The 15,423-nt window shown below is 39.0% G+C and overlaps 1 protein-coding gene across 1 annotated transcript in view; it reads right to left on the reverse strand.

The window, feature by feature from the left end:
* SPIRE1 (spire type actin nucleation factor 1) overlaps positions 1-9,500 on the reverse strand; it is a gene marked incomplete at its 5' end in the record, with an annotated part of 69,290 nt that extends 59,790 nt beyond the window's left edge. The window contains 1 exon segment of the mRNA XM_007472164.1: positions 9,322-9,500. Within this exon segment, the coding sequence (XP_007472226.1) occupies positions 9,322-9,500 (179 nt within the window).
* Between the last annotated feature and the right edge of the window lie 5,923 nt (positions 9,501-15,423).

The following is a 15,423-nucleotide window of genomic DNA, read 5'->3' on the forward strand; positions in this document are numbered from 1 at the left end:
GAGTGGAGGCAAGGGCCTTAGCCAAGGTCCTTTGAGTGCAGGCGCCAGGTGAGGAATGCAGGTGCAGGGTGAGGAATACAGGTGTGTGTGCCCCTGTGGCCTGTGGGCGTGGCACACCAAGCTCACCATCCCCTACAGAAAACCAGAGTGCAGCACTCAAGTCCCATGTAGAAAGGGCAGCCCGCCTCCGGGAGGCCTGCCTGGGAAAGCGGGCCTCGGGTCAGGCCTGGAAGAACATGCGGAGGTTTGGGCCTGGAGCCAGACTCCTCGGATCAGATCTGTGACCTACAGCAATCATTCCCGACAAAGTGGAAGGTGAACTGGACAGAGAATTTACAGAGATGAGACCAGCAGGAGGCTACTGTAATAACCCAGGTTGGACATGTGGGCCTGAACTCTTGGTGAAGTGACTAAACCTAAGCCACACAGGACAAGAAGTGAATCCAGGAAGGACTGATAAACTGTCAGAAAATAGCGGGGAGGCGAGGTCAAGTGACAATACCGGTTCAGGTGGCAGTGAGGGGAAGAGCCCAATGGGCAGGGGTTACAGTCAGGGCGTGAGGAACGAAAGCCCACGATTTCCAAGGTGGAATGATCACAGGTTATCACGAGGACAAAGGTGTGTTCAGGTAAGCAGAGTGCTGAAGTAGAGGAGGTGTCAAGGAGACAAAGCTAAAGTTTCTTTTATCAATCAAATCAGTCAAGATGCTGGCAGATGACAGTGACAATGGGTTCAAGAATAACAGAAGCAGATGGCATGAGGTTTTGGTACAAGTATGAAGAGTCATTGTTTAGAAGCAGCAGAGAGAGAGAATATCACCAACCGACCCTAGTCCAAAGATCTGAAGCTGTGGAGGACAGAACAGCCTCCAACAAGAGGGAGGCAAGAGAAAGCACTGCCCTTGCAAGAGCAGGAGTCCTGAGAAGAGCCTGAGGGTACTGAGAAGTTCCTTTTAAAAATGGAGCAGAGTTTCCAGAAAGAAGAATGGAGATTCAAGTTTCTGCTTAGATATGTTAACAAAGCTTTTGCTTCATTTTAATGAATCATAAATTATATATTAAGAAAAAAAGACCCTGAACCAAGATGGCGGAGTATAAGGACGTGCTCTCACTCCCCCTTGTGAGAACACCAGAATCACAACTAGCTGCTGGACAATCATCGACAGGAAGACACTGGAACTCACCAAAAAAGATACCCCGCATCCAAAGACAAAGGAGAAGCCACAATGAGAGGGTACGAGGGGCGCAATCACAGTAAAATCAAATCCCATAACTGCTGGGTGGGTAACTCACAGACTGGAGAACACTTATACCACAGAAGTCCACCCACTGGTGTGAAGGTCCTGAGCCCCATGTCAGGCTTCCCAACCTGGGGGTCCGGCAACAGGAGGAGGAATTCCTAGAGAATCACACTTTGAAGGCTAGTGCAATCTGACTGCAGGACTTCGACATGACCGGGGGACACAGAGCCTCCACTCTTGGAGGGCACACACAAAGTAGTGGGTGTATAGGGACCCAGGGGAAGGAGCAGTGACCCCAGGGGAGACTGAACCAGACCTACCTGCTAGTGTTGGAGGGTCTCCTGCAGAGGCAGGGTGTGGCTGTGGCTCACCATGGGGACAAGGACACTGGCAGCAGAAGTTCTGGGAAGTACTCCTTGGCATGAGCTCTCCCAGAATCTGCCATTAGCCCCACCAAAGAGCCCAGGTAGGCTCCAGTGCTGGCTTGCCTCAGGCCAAACAACCAACAGGGAGGGAACCCAGCCCCACCCATCAGCAGTCAAGCAGATTAAAGTTTTACTGTGCTCTGCCCCCCAGAGCAACACCCAGCTCTACCCCCCACCAGTCCTTCCCATCAGGAAACTTGCATAAGCCTCTTAGATAGCCTCATCCACCAGAGGGCAGAAAGCAGAAGCAAGAAAAACTACAACCCGGCAGCCTGCGGAACAAAAACCACATTCACAGAAAGATAGACAAGATGAAAAGGCAGAGGGCTATGTACCAGATGAAGGAACAAGATAAAACCCCAGAAAAACAACTAAATGAAGTGGAGAAAGGCAGCCTTCCAGAAAAAGAATTCAGAATAATGATAGTGAAGATGATCCAGGACCTCGGAAAAAGAATGGAGGCAAAGATCGAGAAGATGCAAGAAATGTTTAACAAAGACCTAGAAGAATTAAAGAACAAACAAACAGAGATGAACAATACAATAACTGAAATGAAAACTACACTAGAAGGAATCAATAGCAGAATAACTGAGGCAGAAGAACGGATAAGAGACATGGAAGACAGAATGGTGGAATTCACTGCCATGGAACAGAATAAAGAAAAAAAGAATGAAAAGAAAAGAAGACAGCCTAAGAGACCTCTAGGACAACATTAAACGCAACAACACTTGCATTATAGGGGTCCTAGAAGGAGAAGAGAGAGAAAGGACCAGAGAAAATATTTGAAGAGATTATAGTTGAAAACTTCCCTAACATGAGAAAGTAAATAGCCACCCAAGTCCAGGAAGTGCAGCGAGTCCCATAGGGGATAAACCCAAGGAAAAACACGCCGAGACACATAGTAATCAAATTGGCAAAAATTAAAGACAACGAAAAATTATTGAAAGCAGCAAGGGAAAAATGACAAATAACATACAAGGGAACTCCCATAAGGTTAACAGCTGATTTCTCAGCAAAAACTCTACAAGCCAGAAGGGAGTGGCATGATATACTTAAAGTGAGGAAAGGGAAGAACCTACAACCAAGATTACCCAGCAAGGATCTCATTCAGATTCGATGGAGAAATCAAAAGCTTTACAGACAAGCAAGGGCTAAGAGAATTCAACACCACCAAACCAGCTCTACAACAAATGCTAAAGAAACTTCTCTAAGTGGGAAACACAAGAGGAGAAAAGGACCTACAAAAACAAACCCAAAACAATTAAGAAAATGGTCACAGGAACGTACATATCGATACTTACCTTAAATGTCAACGGATTAAATGCTCCAACCAAAAGACACAGGCTTGCTGAATGGATTCAAAACCAAGACCCCTATATATGCTGTCTACAAGAGACCCACTTCAGACCTAGGGACACATACAGACTGAAAGTGAGGGGATGGAAAAAGATATTCCATGCAAACGGAAATCAAAAGAAAGCTGGAGTAGCAATACTCATATCAGATAAAATAGACCTTAAAATAAAGAATGTTACAAGAGACAAGGAAGGACACTACATAATGATCAAGGGATCAATCCAAGAAGAAGATATAACAATTATAAATATATATGCACCCAACACAGGTGCACCTCAATACATAAGGCAACTGCTAACAGCTGTAAAACAGGAAATCGACAGTAACACAATAGTGGGGGACTTTAACACCTCACTTACACCAATTGACAGATCATCCAAAATGAAAATAAATAAGGGAAGAGAAGCTTTAAATGATACAATAGACCAGATAGATTTAATTGATATCTAATTGATATCTATAGAACATTCCATCCAAAAACAGCAGATTACACTTTCTTCTCAAGTGTGCATGGAACATTCTCCAGGATAGATCACATCTTGGGTCACAAATCAAACCTCAGTAAATTTAAGAAAATCATATCAAGCATCTTTTCTGACCACAATGCTATGAGATTAGAAATCAATTACAGGGGAAAAAAACGTAAAGAACACAAACACATGGAGGCTAAACAATACGTTACTAAATAACTAAGAGATCACTGAAGAAATCAAAGAGGAAATCAGAAAATACCTGAAGACCAATGACAATGAAAACACCACGATCCAAAACCTATGGGATGCAGCAAAAGCAGTTCTAAGAAGGAAGTTTATAGCTATACAAGCCTACCTCAAGAAACAAGAAAATTCTCAAACAATCTAACCTTACACCTAAATGAACTAGAGAAAGAACAAAAACAAAACCCAAAGTTAGCAGAAGGAAAGATATCATAAGGATCAGAGCAGAAATGAATGAAATAGAAACAAAGAAAACAGTAGCAAAGATCAATAAAACTAAAAGCTGGTTCTTTGAGAAGATAAACAAAATTGATAAACCATTAGCCAGACTCATCAAGAAAAAGAGGGAGAGGACTCAAATCAATAAAATTAGAAATGACAAAGGAGAAGTTACAACAGACACTGCATAAAAACAAAGCATCCTAAGAGACTACTACAAGCAACTCTATGCCAATAAAATGGACTACCTGGAAGAAATGGACAAATTCTTAGAAAGGTATAACCTTCCAAGACTGAACCAGGAAGAAATAGAAAATATGAACAGACCGATCACAAGTAATGAAATTGAAACTGTGATTAAAAATGTTCCAACAGGGCTTCCCTGGTGGCGCAGTGGTTGAGAGTCCGCCTGCCGATGCAGGGGACACGGGTTCGCGCCCCGTCCGGGAAGATCCCACATGCCGCAGAGCAGCTGGGCCCGTGAGCCATGGCCGCTGAGCCTGCGCTCCGCAGCCAGAGAGGCTACAACAGTGAGAGGCCCACGTACAGCAAAAAAAAAAAAAAAAAAAAAAAAAAAAATGTTCCAACAAACAAAAGTTCAGGACCAGATGGCTTCACAGGTGAATTCTATTAAACATTTAGAGAAGAGGTAACACCTATCCTTCGCAAACTCTTCCAAAATATAGCAGAGGGAGGAACACTCCCAAATTCATGCTACAAGGCCACCATCACCCTGATACCAAAACCAGACAAAGATACTACAAAAAAAGAAAATTACAGACCAATATCACTGATGAATATAGATACAAAAATCCTCAACAAAATACTAGCAAACAGAATCCAACAACACATTAAAAGGACTGTACACCATGATCAAGTGGGATTTATCCCAGGGATGCAAGGATTCTTCAATATACGCAAATCAATCAATGTGAGACACCATATTAAAAAATTGAAGAAGAAAAACCATATGATCATCTCAGTAGATGCAAAAAAACTTTTGACAAAATTCAACACCCATTTATGATAAACACTCTCCAGAAAGTGGGCATAGAGGGAACCTACCGCAACATAATAAAGGCCATATACGACAAACCCACAGCAAACATCATTCTCAACGGTGAAAAACTGAAAGCACTTCCTCTAAGATCAGGAAAGAGACAAGGATGTCCACTCTCACCACTATTATTCAACATAGTTTTGGAAGTCCTAGCCATGGCAATCAGAGGAGAAAAAGAAATAAAAGGAATACAAATTGGAAAAGAAGAAGTAAAACTGTCACTGTTTCCAGATGACATGGTACTATACACAGAGACTCCTAAAGATGCCACCAGGAAACTACTAGAGCTAATCAATGAATTTGGTAAAGTAGCAGGATACAAAATTAATGCAAAGAAATCTCTTGCATTCCTATACACTAATGATGAAAACTCTGAAAGAGAAATTAAGGAAACACTCCCATTTACCACTGCAACAAAAAGAATAAAATACCTAAGAATAAACCTACCTAGGGAGACAAAAGACCTGTATGCAGAAAACTATAAGACACTGATGAGAAAAATAAAGATGATACCAACAGATGGAGAGATATACCATGTTCTTGGATTGGAAGAATCAATATTGTGAAAATGACTCTACTACCCAAAGCAATCTACAGATTCAAAGCAATCCCTATCAAATTACCAATGGCACTTTTTATGGAACTGGAACAAAAAAATCTCAAAATTTGTATGGAGACACAAAAGACCCCGAATAGCCAAAGCAGTCTTGAGGAAAAAAAAATGGAGCTGGAGGAATCAGACACCCTGACTTTGGACTATACTACAAAGCTACAGTAATCAAGACAATATGGTACTGGCACAAAACGAGAAACACGGAGGAGATCAATGGGAGGAGATAGCAAGCCCAGTGATAAACCCACACACCTATGGTCAAGTAATCTATGACAAAGGAGGCAAAGATATACAATGGAGAAAAGACAATCTCTTCAATAAGTGGTGCTGGGAAAACTGGACAGCTGCATGTAAAAGAATGAAATTAGAACACTCCCTAATACCATACACAAAAATAAACTCAAAATGGATTAGAGACCTAAATGTAAGACCAGACACTATAAAACTCTTAGAGGAAAACATAGGAAGAACACTCTTTGACATAAATCACAGCAAGATCTTTTTTGATCCACCTCCTAGGGTAATGGAAATAAAAACAAAAATAAACAAATGGGACCTAATGAAACTTAAAAGCTTTTGCACAGCAAAGGAAACCATAAACAAGACAAAAACACAACCCTGAGAATGGGAGAAAGTATTTGCAAACGAATCAACAGACAAAGGATTAATCTCCAAAACATATAAACAACTCATGCAGCTCAATATTAAAGAAACAAACAACCTAATCAGAAAATGGGCAGAAGACCTAAATAGACATTTCTCCAAAGAAGACATACAGATGGCCAAGAAGCACATGAAAAGCTGCTCATCATCACTAATTATTAGAAAAATGCAAATCAAAACTACAATGAGGTATATCACCTCACACCAGTTAGAATGGGCATCATCAGAAAATCTACAAACAACAAATGTTGGAGAGAGTGTGGAGAAAAGGGAACCCTCTTGCACTGCTGGTGGGAATGTAGACTGATACAACCACTATGGAGAACAGTATGGAGGTTCCTTAAAAAACTAAAAATAGAATTACCATATGATCCAGCAATCCCACTACTGGGCATATACCCAGAGAAAACCATAATTCAAAAAGACACATGTACCCCAATGTTCACTGCAGCACTATTTACAATAGCCTGGTCATGGAAGCAACCTAAATGCCCACTGACAGACGAATGGATAAAGAAGATGTGGCACATATATATAATGGAATATTAGTCAGACATAAAAAGGAATGAAATTGAGTCATTTGTTGAAACGTGGATGGATCTAGAGACTCATACAGAGTGAAGTAAGTCAGAAAGAGAAAAACAAATATCATATATTAATGCATGTATGTGGAACCTAGAAAAATGGTACAGATGAACTGGTGTGCAGGCAGAAGTTGAGACACAGATGTAGAGAACAAACATATGGACACCAAGGGGGGAAAGCTGCGGTGCGGTGGGGATGGTGGTGTGATTAATTGGGCAATTGGGATTGACATGTATACACTGATGTGTATAAAATTGATGAATAATAAGAACCTGCTGTATAAAAAAAGAAAAAAGAAGAAGAATGGAAAAGGTTGAGATCAGCAAAGTAAGGAACAAGAGTAGAAGATGAGTAAACAGGACACAACTCGTGTCTATGAAGACCCAGATGTGGGGTGGTGCCAGAAGTTGACAGGGTGAGATATGGCCAAAACCCTGACCTCAACCTTGACCAGGGCCTGGCTGGTCTCTGTGGGTATCACAAAAGCCACCAATGGTTCCAAACACTCGTGTTCTTTTACTCCATTTGTGAGCATTTTCTTTAAATAGACTTTTATTTAAATAAATAATCCCTTTCTAAGAATTTGTCTGGCAAAGCAAAGTTTTCATCAAGAGCAAATTAAAAAACAGAAGCTCATTGCAATGGAAAATTTATTAATCCTGTTCTTTAAGCTCAGAAATGATTCCTAAGACTGTGTTGGAAGGGCTCTAAGAGCTCATTTGCTTCACTCTAACCCCACAGGACTCTACTTATGCCCTAGAAATAACACTAGCCTCTCTGGAGAAGACAATCTCAATTCCAACAAGCTAGAGAAGACAGTTACCAAAAAAAAGTAATCTTTTTAGTAAATCTACCCTTTACTAAACCTTAATTGAGGATGTGCTTTTGGATGTTTACTCGGAAGCTTTTAACTGGACCCTCTGTCCTCTGGTTCTGTCCAGGAGGAAAAGCTAGTTTATGACGTATTTATAATTATTCTTCAAATAACAATTAGTTCACCCTTTCTACCCATTAAAGACTTTCTTCTTGGGTCCAATTCTATAAATTCCTAGAAAAATAGACATAACTTTTCAGTAGCCTATCAAAAAAGATAGACTATAAGCAGTATCCTGGTTAGAACTAAAGAGAAATGCTTGGAGCTCTTATTCATACATATAAAATGGATTTATTTAAGGTGATTTATTAAGGGTGATCTGAATAAACTTACATACTACCAGAACTAATTAGTTGTACTTTATTTAATATAGGTTAATATTTTCCTTTCTCCCTTACACATCCCATGTGGGTCTCTCCCCAAACTGTGTGTCATCATTGGTTTTAAACTAGTGTTTCAGATAAACTCCATACTTCAGTCACAAAAGAAATGATACCCACCACTGATCATGTACTGAGCTCTTACTACGTGCCAGGTGCTTTACAAAGATCTCAAGAATCTTCACAACTGTCTGTGGGATGTAAAATATGGCAATTCACCTTGTAAATAAATTAGAATGATTCTCTTTGGACTCTACATGAAATTTTTTTTCAACTAAAATGTTTTTATTACACAAAATTTTATAAAAATTGAAAAATACACAAGTTATATAAAGTAAAAAGGTAAAGCTCCCTCTACCCCCACCCTGCCTCTGTACTCTTTCTATTCCTTAGTACAGAGTTTGGAAGGTTTATTTTTATGTATTAAGTAGGTCAGCTGTGTTTCCCATTCTTGGATAAGTGGCCTTCTATAGGAGACATTCTATGGGGCCCAGCAGCACACTCCCCTCTGGGCACCAGGGCTATATGCGACAGAAGTGACCCTCTGTGGGCTGCATGGGCCTTCAGTTGCGGCGGGGCTGACTGCTGTGGGTGCGCTGGTGAGTGCGGCTGGACCCCGGCCTGGTTGGCTGCCAGCCCCTGCCTCATGCAGTGACTACTGGCCCACTGTGGGTGGGGACACATAGTATTTTTAACTCATAGACACTGATAGATAATAAATAAAATAGCTAAAATGAGATTCTGGATTATCTGAAAGTTAATTCACATCTCCTGCATTAAATATTTAATCACATCCACTATAAAAGTTAAATCATCAGATGTGTAGCTTCCTCTCTGCATCCTTATCCCTTCCTGAAAGACACACTTACATTTTTTTACAATGGACAAAAGAAGAGTGGCAGAAAGAGAGTGAAAAGCAAGTCACATGGGAAACTGACTAAACCAGTTCAGTAACATTTATTTTCCATTTGTAAGGAAGCTTTATGAAAATCTTTGTTTTATTAAATGGATTCACACAGTAACATTTTAAAGGACATATTTAATTCTGCCTAAGTTGCTTCTTCCCTGAATGATTTTCAGCACTTATCAGAAGGATGGCAATAAATATTTTAAATAATATGATAGGCAATGTAGAAAATTCAGGTTTCTCTTTCACAATGCCATTAAATAGGAAAGCAGTAGTACTTACCTCCTTTGCACTCTTAATTTTAGTCAGAAATGTATGCAGCTCCATTGTCTCTGCAAACAGTGCACGACACACTGCCTGATAATGATTTGGTGCCTCTGATGCAGTTGGGAGATGAGCAGCACATAACTACAGAAGAGGAAAATAAAGGTACTTTTTTATTATCTGTGGGGTTTTTGTACCTTAAAAACAGACACACCCAGTATATTCACATTTTCATATCAGACAGCAAGGCAACCCCACAATTCCCATCACCCAAAGCTTAATGCATCACAAGACGACCAGTAAAGTCCACACAATTATATGGAAAAAGTGGACCAGTAACTAACAAACACCCAGCAGCACAGATGAGCTTACTAGAATTAGTTAGCTTCTACTTGAAAACGATAGGGCATATGTAAAAGTTTTGGTTGGGAGTAGAAAGGGAACTACCAATTACTAAGTACTGATCAGAACTCAGGTATTTTAATAACTACCATTTATTGAGTATTTATCATGCCATGTTCGACATGTCATATACACAGCATAATATCATTTACTCTTCAACATAACCCTGAATTAGTACTGTTATATAGCAACAGAAACTAAGGCTTCAGAGGAGTCAAGTGACTTGTCCACAGTCATAAAGTTAGCATAAGGGAGAAGGAGAATTTGACACAGTCCTATTTGATTCTGAAGCCCAGGATCATTCTAATACACAGTGAGTTGTATAATTTAGTAAAAAGAATGTCAGGAAGACATGGGGACCACTGGGAAGATACCTCGTCAGTAGATGGGGAGTGGAGGAAAGAGGGCAGAGGGCAACTGGTGATACTACCAGTCCTAACGTCCTTTACAATACACAGCCCATAACCCCCACAAAACTACTTGTAGGTAAAAGATGCAATTTAACATCACGCACAACAATTTAGAAAAATCAAACACAGCTTATTAGATTGGAAAAGACATCCTGTCAAGAGCCTAGTGCATTTTATTAAAAAGATAATTTTATCTTTCTATAAAATAATAGTTTTGTATCTGTGTACAACAGTTATGTTTTAAGGTACTTCATTTGCATTAACAAGTTGTAAGTTCTCCCTTATTCTTTACTATATTCAGTAAACTTGACATTAATACAATTACTGAAAATACACATTTATTATATTTAATAACGTATCTTTTGGAGAGTAAAAGATATCTTTGTAGCTTATAATATCCTTCACAATGCGTCTTTCTGTTATTTTTTTCATTTGTAATAAGTATTGTATGCAATTTAATAGTTAGATTACTATCTTTAATAAAATACATTCTCAGGAAAATATCTTGAGTTTCAGTAAGAAACTTTTTCCACAGTACCAAAAACAGGATAAGAATTGATTCCTTGGGAGCATGAAAAGCAAAAATCTCACAAGGTTAATTATTCACAAAGTGACCAATGAACAGAGAGTATATATTTTGCTCAATTATTTTTGTACGCAGAAAACAGCTTCCCATATAGAATTATCATTTCCAAGGTTATGAAAGGCATCTGCTACGACTTTCACCTTTCACTAATCCCACAATTTTATATTCCAATTATATGTTCTGAATATGGCATAACATTTTTGACTGTAATTCACAGTAATAAATACATTTTAGGGGGCTTTCCTGTGGCACAGTGGTTGAGAGTCCGCCTGCCAATACAGCGGACACGAGTTCAAGCGCTGGTCTGGAAAGATCCCACATGCCACAGAGCAACTAAGCCCGTGAGCCACAACTACTGAGCCTGCACTCTAGAGCCCGTGTGCCACAACGACTGAAGCCCGCATGCCACAACTACTGAAGCCCGTGCGCCTAGAGCCTGTGCTCCACAAGCCACCACAATAAGACCACACACCACAACGAAGAGTAGCCCCTGCTCGCTGCAACTAGAAAATGCCCGCGTGCAGCAACGAAGACACAACGCAGCCAAAAATTAAATAAATAAATAAATAGAAATACATTTTACATAAGGATTCAAACACATGCATATGTATATGTTTTATACACAAAAATTTCACAAAACAAAACTTACACATTCAACTGATTTCACAACCCACTAACAGGCTGTGCCCTGCAACTTGGAAAACACTGGTGTAAAACTCTAAAATTTTTTTAATGCACATGATATAATCTTATATGTAGAAAATCCACAAAAACTATTAGAACTAAGAAGCAATTTTAGCAAAGTTGTGGGATACATGATCAACACAAAAAAGTTCTATTTCTATATAATACTAATGAACAATCAGAAAATGAAATTAGAAAACAATACCATTTTTTTTAAATAGCAAAAAAATAAAATACTAAGGAATAAATTTAACCAAGGAGGTGCAAGACTTACACACTGAAAACTCTAAAGCATTGCTGAAAGAAATTAAAGAAGACTTACATAAATGGAAAGACATCCCGTATTCATGGGTTGGAAGACTTAATATTGTTAAGACAGTAATACTACACAAAATGATCTACAGATTGAATGCAATCCCTAACTAATTCCCAAAGGCCTTTTTTGAAGAAATGGAAAAGCTGATCCTAAAGTTCATATAGAATTGCAAGGGGCCCCAAATAGCTGAGACAATCTTGAAAAGAACAGAGCTAGAAGACTCAAACTTCCAAATTTCAAAACTTACCTCAAAGTTATACTAATCAAAGTAGTACTTGCATAAGGACACATACAGATCAATGAAATAGAAATGAGTCCAGAAATAAACCCATATATCTATGCTTGATTGATTTTTCACGAAAGCGCCCAGACCATTAAGTAGGGAAAGATTCAACAAATGATGCTGGGAAAACTGGATATCTACATGCAGGGGGGGAAAAAAAAAAAAAGTAGTGGCACCCCTATCTCACACCATACATAAATATTAACTCAAAATGGATCAGGGGGCTTCCCTGGTGGCCCAGTGGTTGAGAGTCTGCCTGCCGATGCAGGGCACACGGGTTCGTGCCCCGGTCTGGGAAGATCCCACATGCTGCGGAGCGGCTGGGCCTGTGAGCCATGGCCGCTGAGCCTGCGCGTCCGGAGCCTGTGCTCCGCAACGGGAGAGGCCACAACAGTGAGAGGCCCGCGTATCGCCAAAAAAAAAAAAATGGATCAGAGACCTAAATATAAGAATCAAAACTATAAAACTCTTAGACGAAACCATAGGCGTAAACCTTCATGGTCGTGGATTCAGTACTGGTTTTTAAGATATGATACCAAAAGCACAAGAAACAGCATATCTTGTTTTATTGCACTATACTGTGCATCGCAGATATTGTGTATTTTTACAAATTGAAAGTTTGTAGCGACCCTGCATTGGGCAAGTATATCAGTGCCATTTTTCCAACAGCATTTGTTCACTTCTTGTCTCTATGTCACATTTTGGTAATTCTCGCAATATTTCAAACTTTTTCATTATTATTACATTCATTATGGTGATCTGTGATCAGTGATTTTTGATATTACTATTGTAATTTTTTTGTTTTTTATTTTGAAATTAAGGTATGTACATTGTTTTAGACATAATGCTATTACACACTTAATAGACTACTGTATAGCATAAACATAACTTTTATATGCAGTGGGGACCCAAAATATTTATGTAACCCGCTTTATTGCAATATTTGCTTTATTGCAGTGCTCTGGAACTAAACCTGCAATATCTCCGAGATATGCCTATAAATGGATAAATCAGACTTCATCAAATTTAAAAATTTTTGTACATCAAAGGACACTATCAAGAGAGTGAAAAGATAATCCACAGAATCAGAGAAAATATTTGCAAATCATATATCTAATAAGGATCTAGTATCCAGAATACATAAAGAACTCAAACTCAACAAAAGATAAACAATCTAATTTAAAAACTGACTTGACTAGACATTTTTCCAAAGAAGGTATACAAATGGCCAAAAAGCACATAAAAAGATGCTCAACATTACTGGTCATTAGAAAATGCAAATCAAAAGCACAATTAGATGCCACTCACATCCACTAGAATGGCTATAAAAACAAAGAAAAAATGGAAAATAAGTGTTGGCAAGAATGTGGAGAGATTGGAACCCTTGTATATTGCTGGTGGGAATGTAAAATGGTGAAGCCACTGTGAAAAATAGCTTGATGGTTCCTCAAAAGTTAAAGATAGAATTACCATGTGATCTAGCAATTCCATTCCTAGGTATATACCCAAAAGAATTGAAAGTAGGTGTTCAAACTAAAACTGGAACACAAACGTTCATACCAGCACTATTCATAGCAGCCAAAAGGTGGAAAGAATTCCAATGTTCTAAACTGATGAATGCATAAACAAAATGTGGTATATTCACAAAATGGAATCTTACTAAGCCACAGAAAGGAAAAAGGTACTGACACATGCTACAACATGGACGAACCTTAAAAATATTATGCTAAGTCTAAGAAGCCTGACACAAAAGGTCACATACTGTATGATTCCATTCATATGAAATACCCAGAATACATAAATCCACAGAGACAGAAAGCTGATTAGTGGTTGCCAGGGGCTGAAGGAGGAAGGATGGGAAGAGATGGGTATGAGATTTCCATCTGGGATAATGAAAAAGCTCTAGAACTAAACAGTGGTGATGGCTGGACAGTATTGTGAATGTACTTAATGGCACTAAATCGTACACCTTTAAATGGTTTAAATGGTAAATCTTATGTGTATTTTACCACAATTTTTAAATGTATAAAAAATTTTAAAAGAACAACGAAATTCCACAAAGTTTCCATTGAGACAGAGGAGAAATAATCCCTCAGAGGAAAAATAACCCCAGTGGTTATTTCAGTGTCAATGTTGATATTTATTTTATTGTGTTTACATGCATCTTCACCTCTAATCCTTACAACAACCCAATTTAGAGATTTAGAATAGCTAAGTAATCTACCCAAGGCCACACAGTGAGACAGTAGAACTGGAAATGAATCCAGGCAGTCTAACTCTAGAGCCCAAGTCCTTATGCACTCCACCATAGAATGAGAGTATATTACTCTTCCATTAAAGGAAATAATGTTCTTGAAGTGCTTAAGCATAGAGCATAGTATACAGTAAGCATGCAACAAAATCATCTTCCACAGTTACCAAAGAGGGGACAGTCTGGGGGCAGAGGGACACAATTAGAAGGAACAGGTTCTGTCCCATATCTATCAACATGCCATTATATAACCTTGGACAATTTATTTAACATTGCTGGGTTTCAGCTTACTTCTAAAAGGAGAAGACTAAGCTATATAATATCTTACTTAACCTACCTTTGCTGTTCTATGAATAAATTTTAAGCTAAACCAAAATGCTGGAGTTTTTAGGGTTCAATCTTGGATCTTTGGGTTTCTCTCTACTCACCTTAGCTGATCTTGTCTACTCTAACTGCTTTAAATGCTACCTATAAAGCTGATGACTCCCCAACTCCTACTCTAGGCCACTGCTTTTTTGGTCAGGAAAAGAACTACTTTACCTTTAATCTGGAAAGATACTTCACTAGGTAATGAATTTTAGGTTCTATTCTAGAACTTTGACAATGTCATTCCAGTCTGTCTTCTAGATTCTATTGTTTCTGTTGAGAAGTCAGGTGCAGTCCAGTTTTTTCTCTGGCTTGATTTTAGACTCTCTGCTTGTGGTTTTTAGCAATTTAAGTATGAAACTAGATTGTTTTCCATTTATCTTGCTCTTTTTGTTTGTGGGGCTTCCAGAATCTGCAGCACAGTGTTTTGCATTGTTTTGGGAAATTCTTAGTATGTCTTCAAATATGCCTTCCATCCTTTCTCTTCATTGGCTCTCCTTGGGACTTTAATTATGTGTACTGCTTTTATTCTTTTTGTGTCTGTGCTTCACTCTGAATATTTTCTATTGACAACGTTCCACTTCATTCTCTCTTCAGCTCCGTCTAGTCTATTAAACCCATCCACTAAACTTTGATTTCAGCTACTTCATTTTTTGGTTCTCAAATTTCCATTTGGTTCTTTCTATATATTTTCCAGTTCCCTACTCAAAGTTTCAATCCTGACTCTTAGAATCCTGAACATCAATTAAAAGTCTATCTGGGCTTCCCTGGTGGCGCAGTTGTTGAGAGTCCGCCTGCCGATGCAGGGGGCACGGGTTCGTG

The sequence above is a fragment of the Lipotes vexillifer genome, unplaced genomic scaffold, assembly GCF_000442215.2.
Source record: "Lipotes vexillifer unplaced genomic scaffold, Lipotes_vexillifer_v1.1 scaffold848, whole genome shotgun sequence".
Taxonomy (NCBI): Eukaryota; Metazoa; Chordata; class Mammalia; order Artiodactyla; family Lipotidae; genus Lipotes; species Lipotes vexillifer.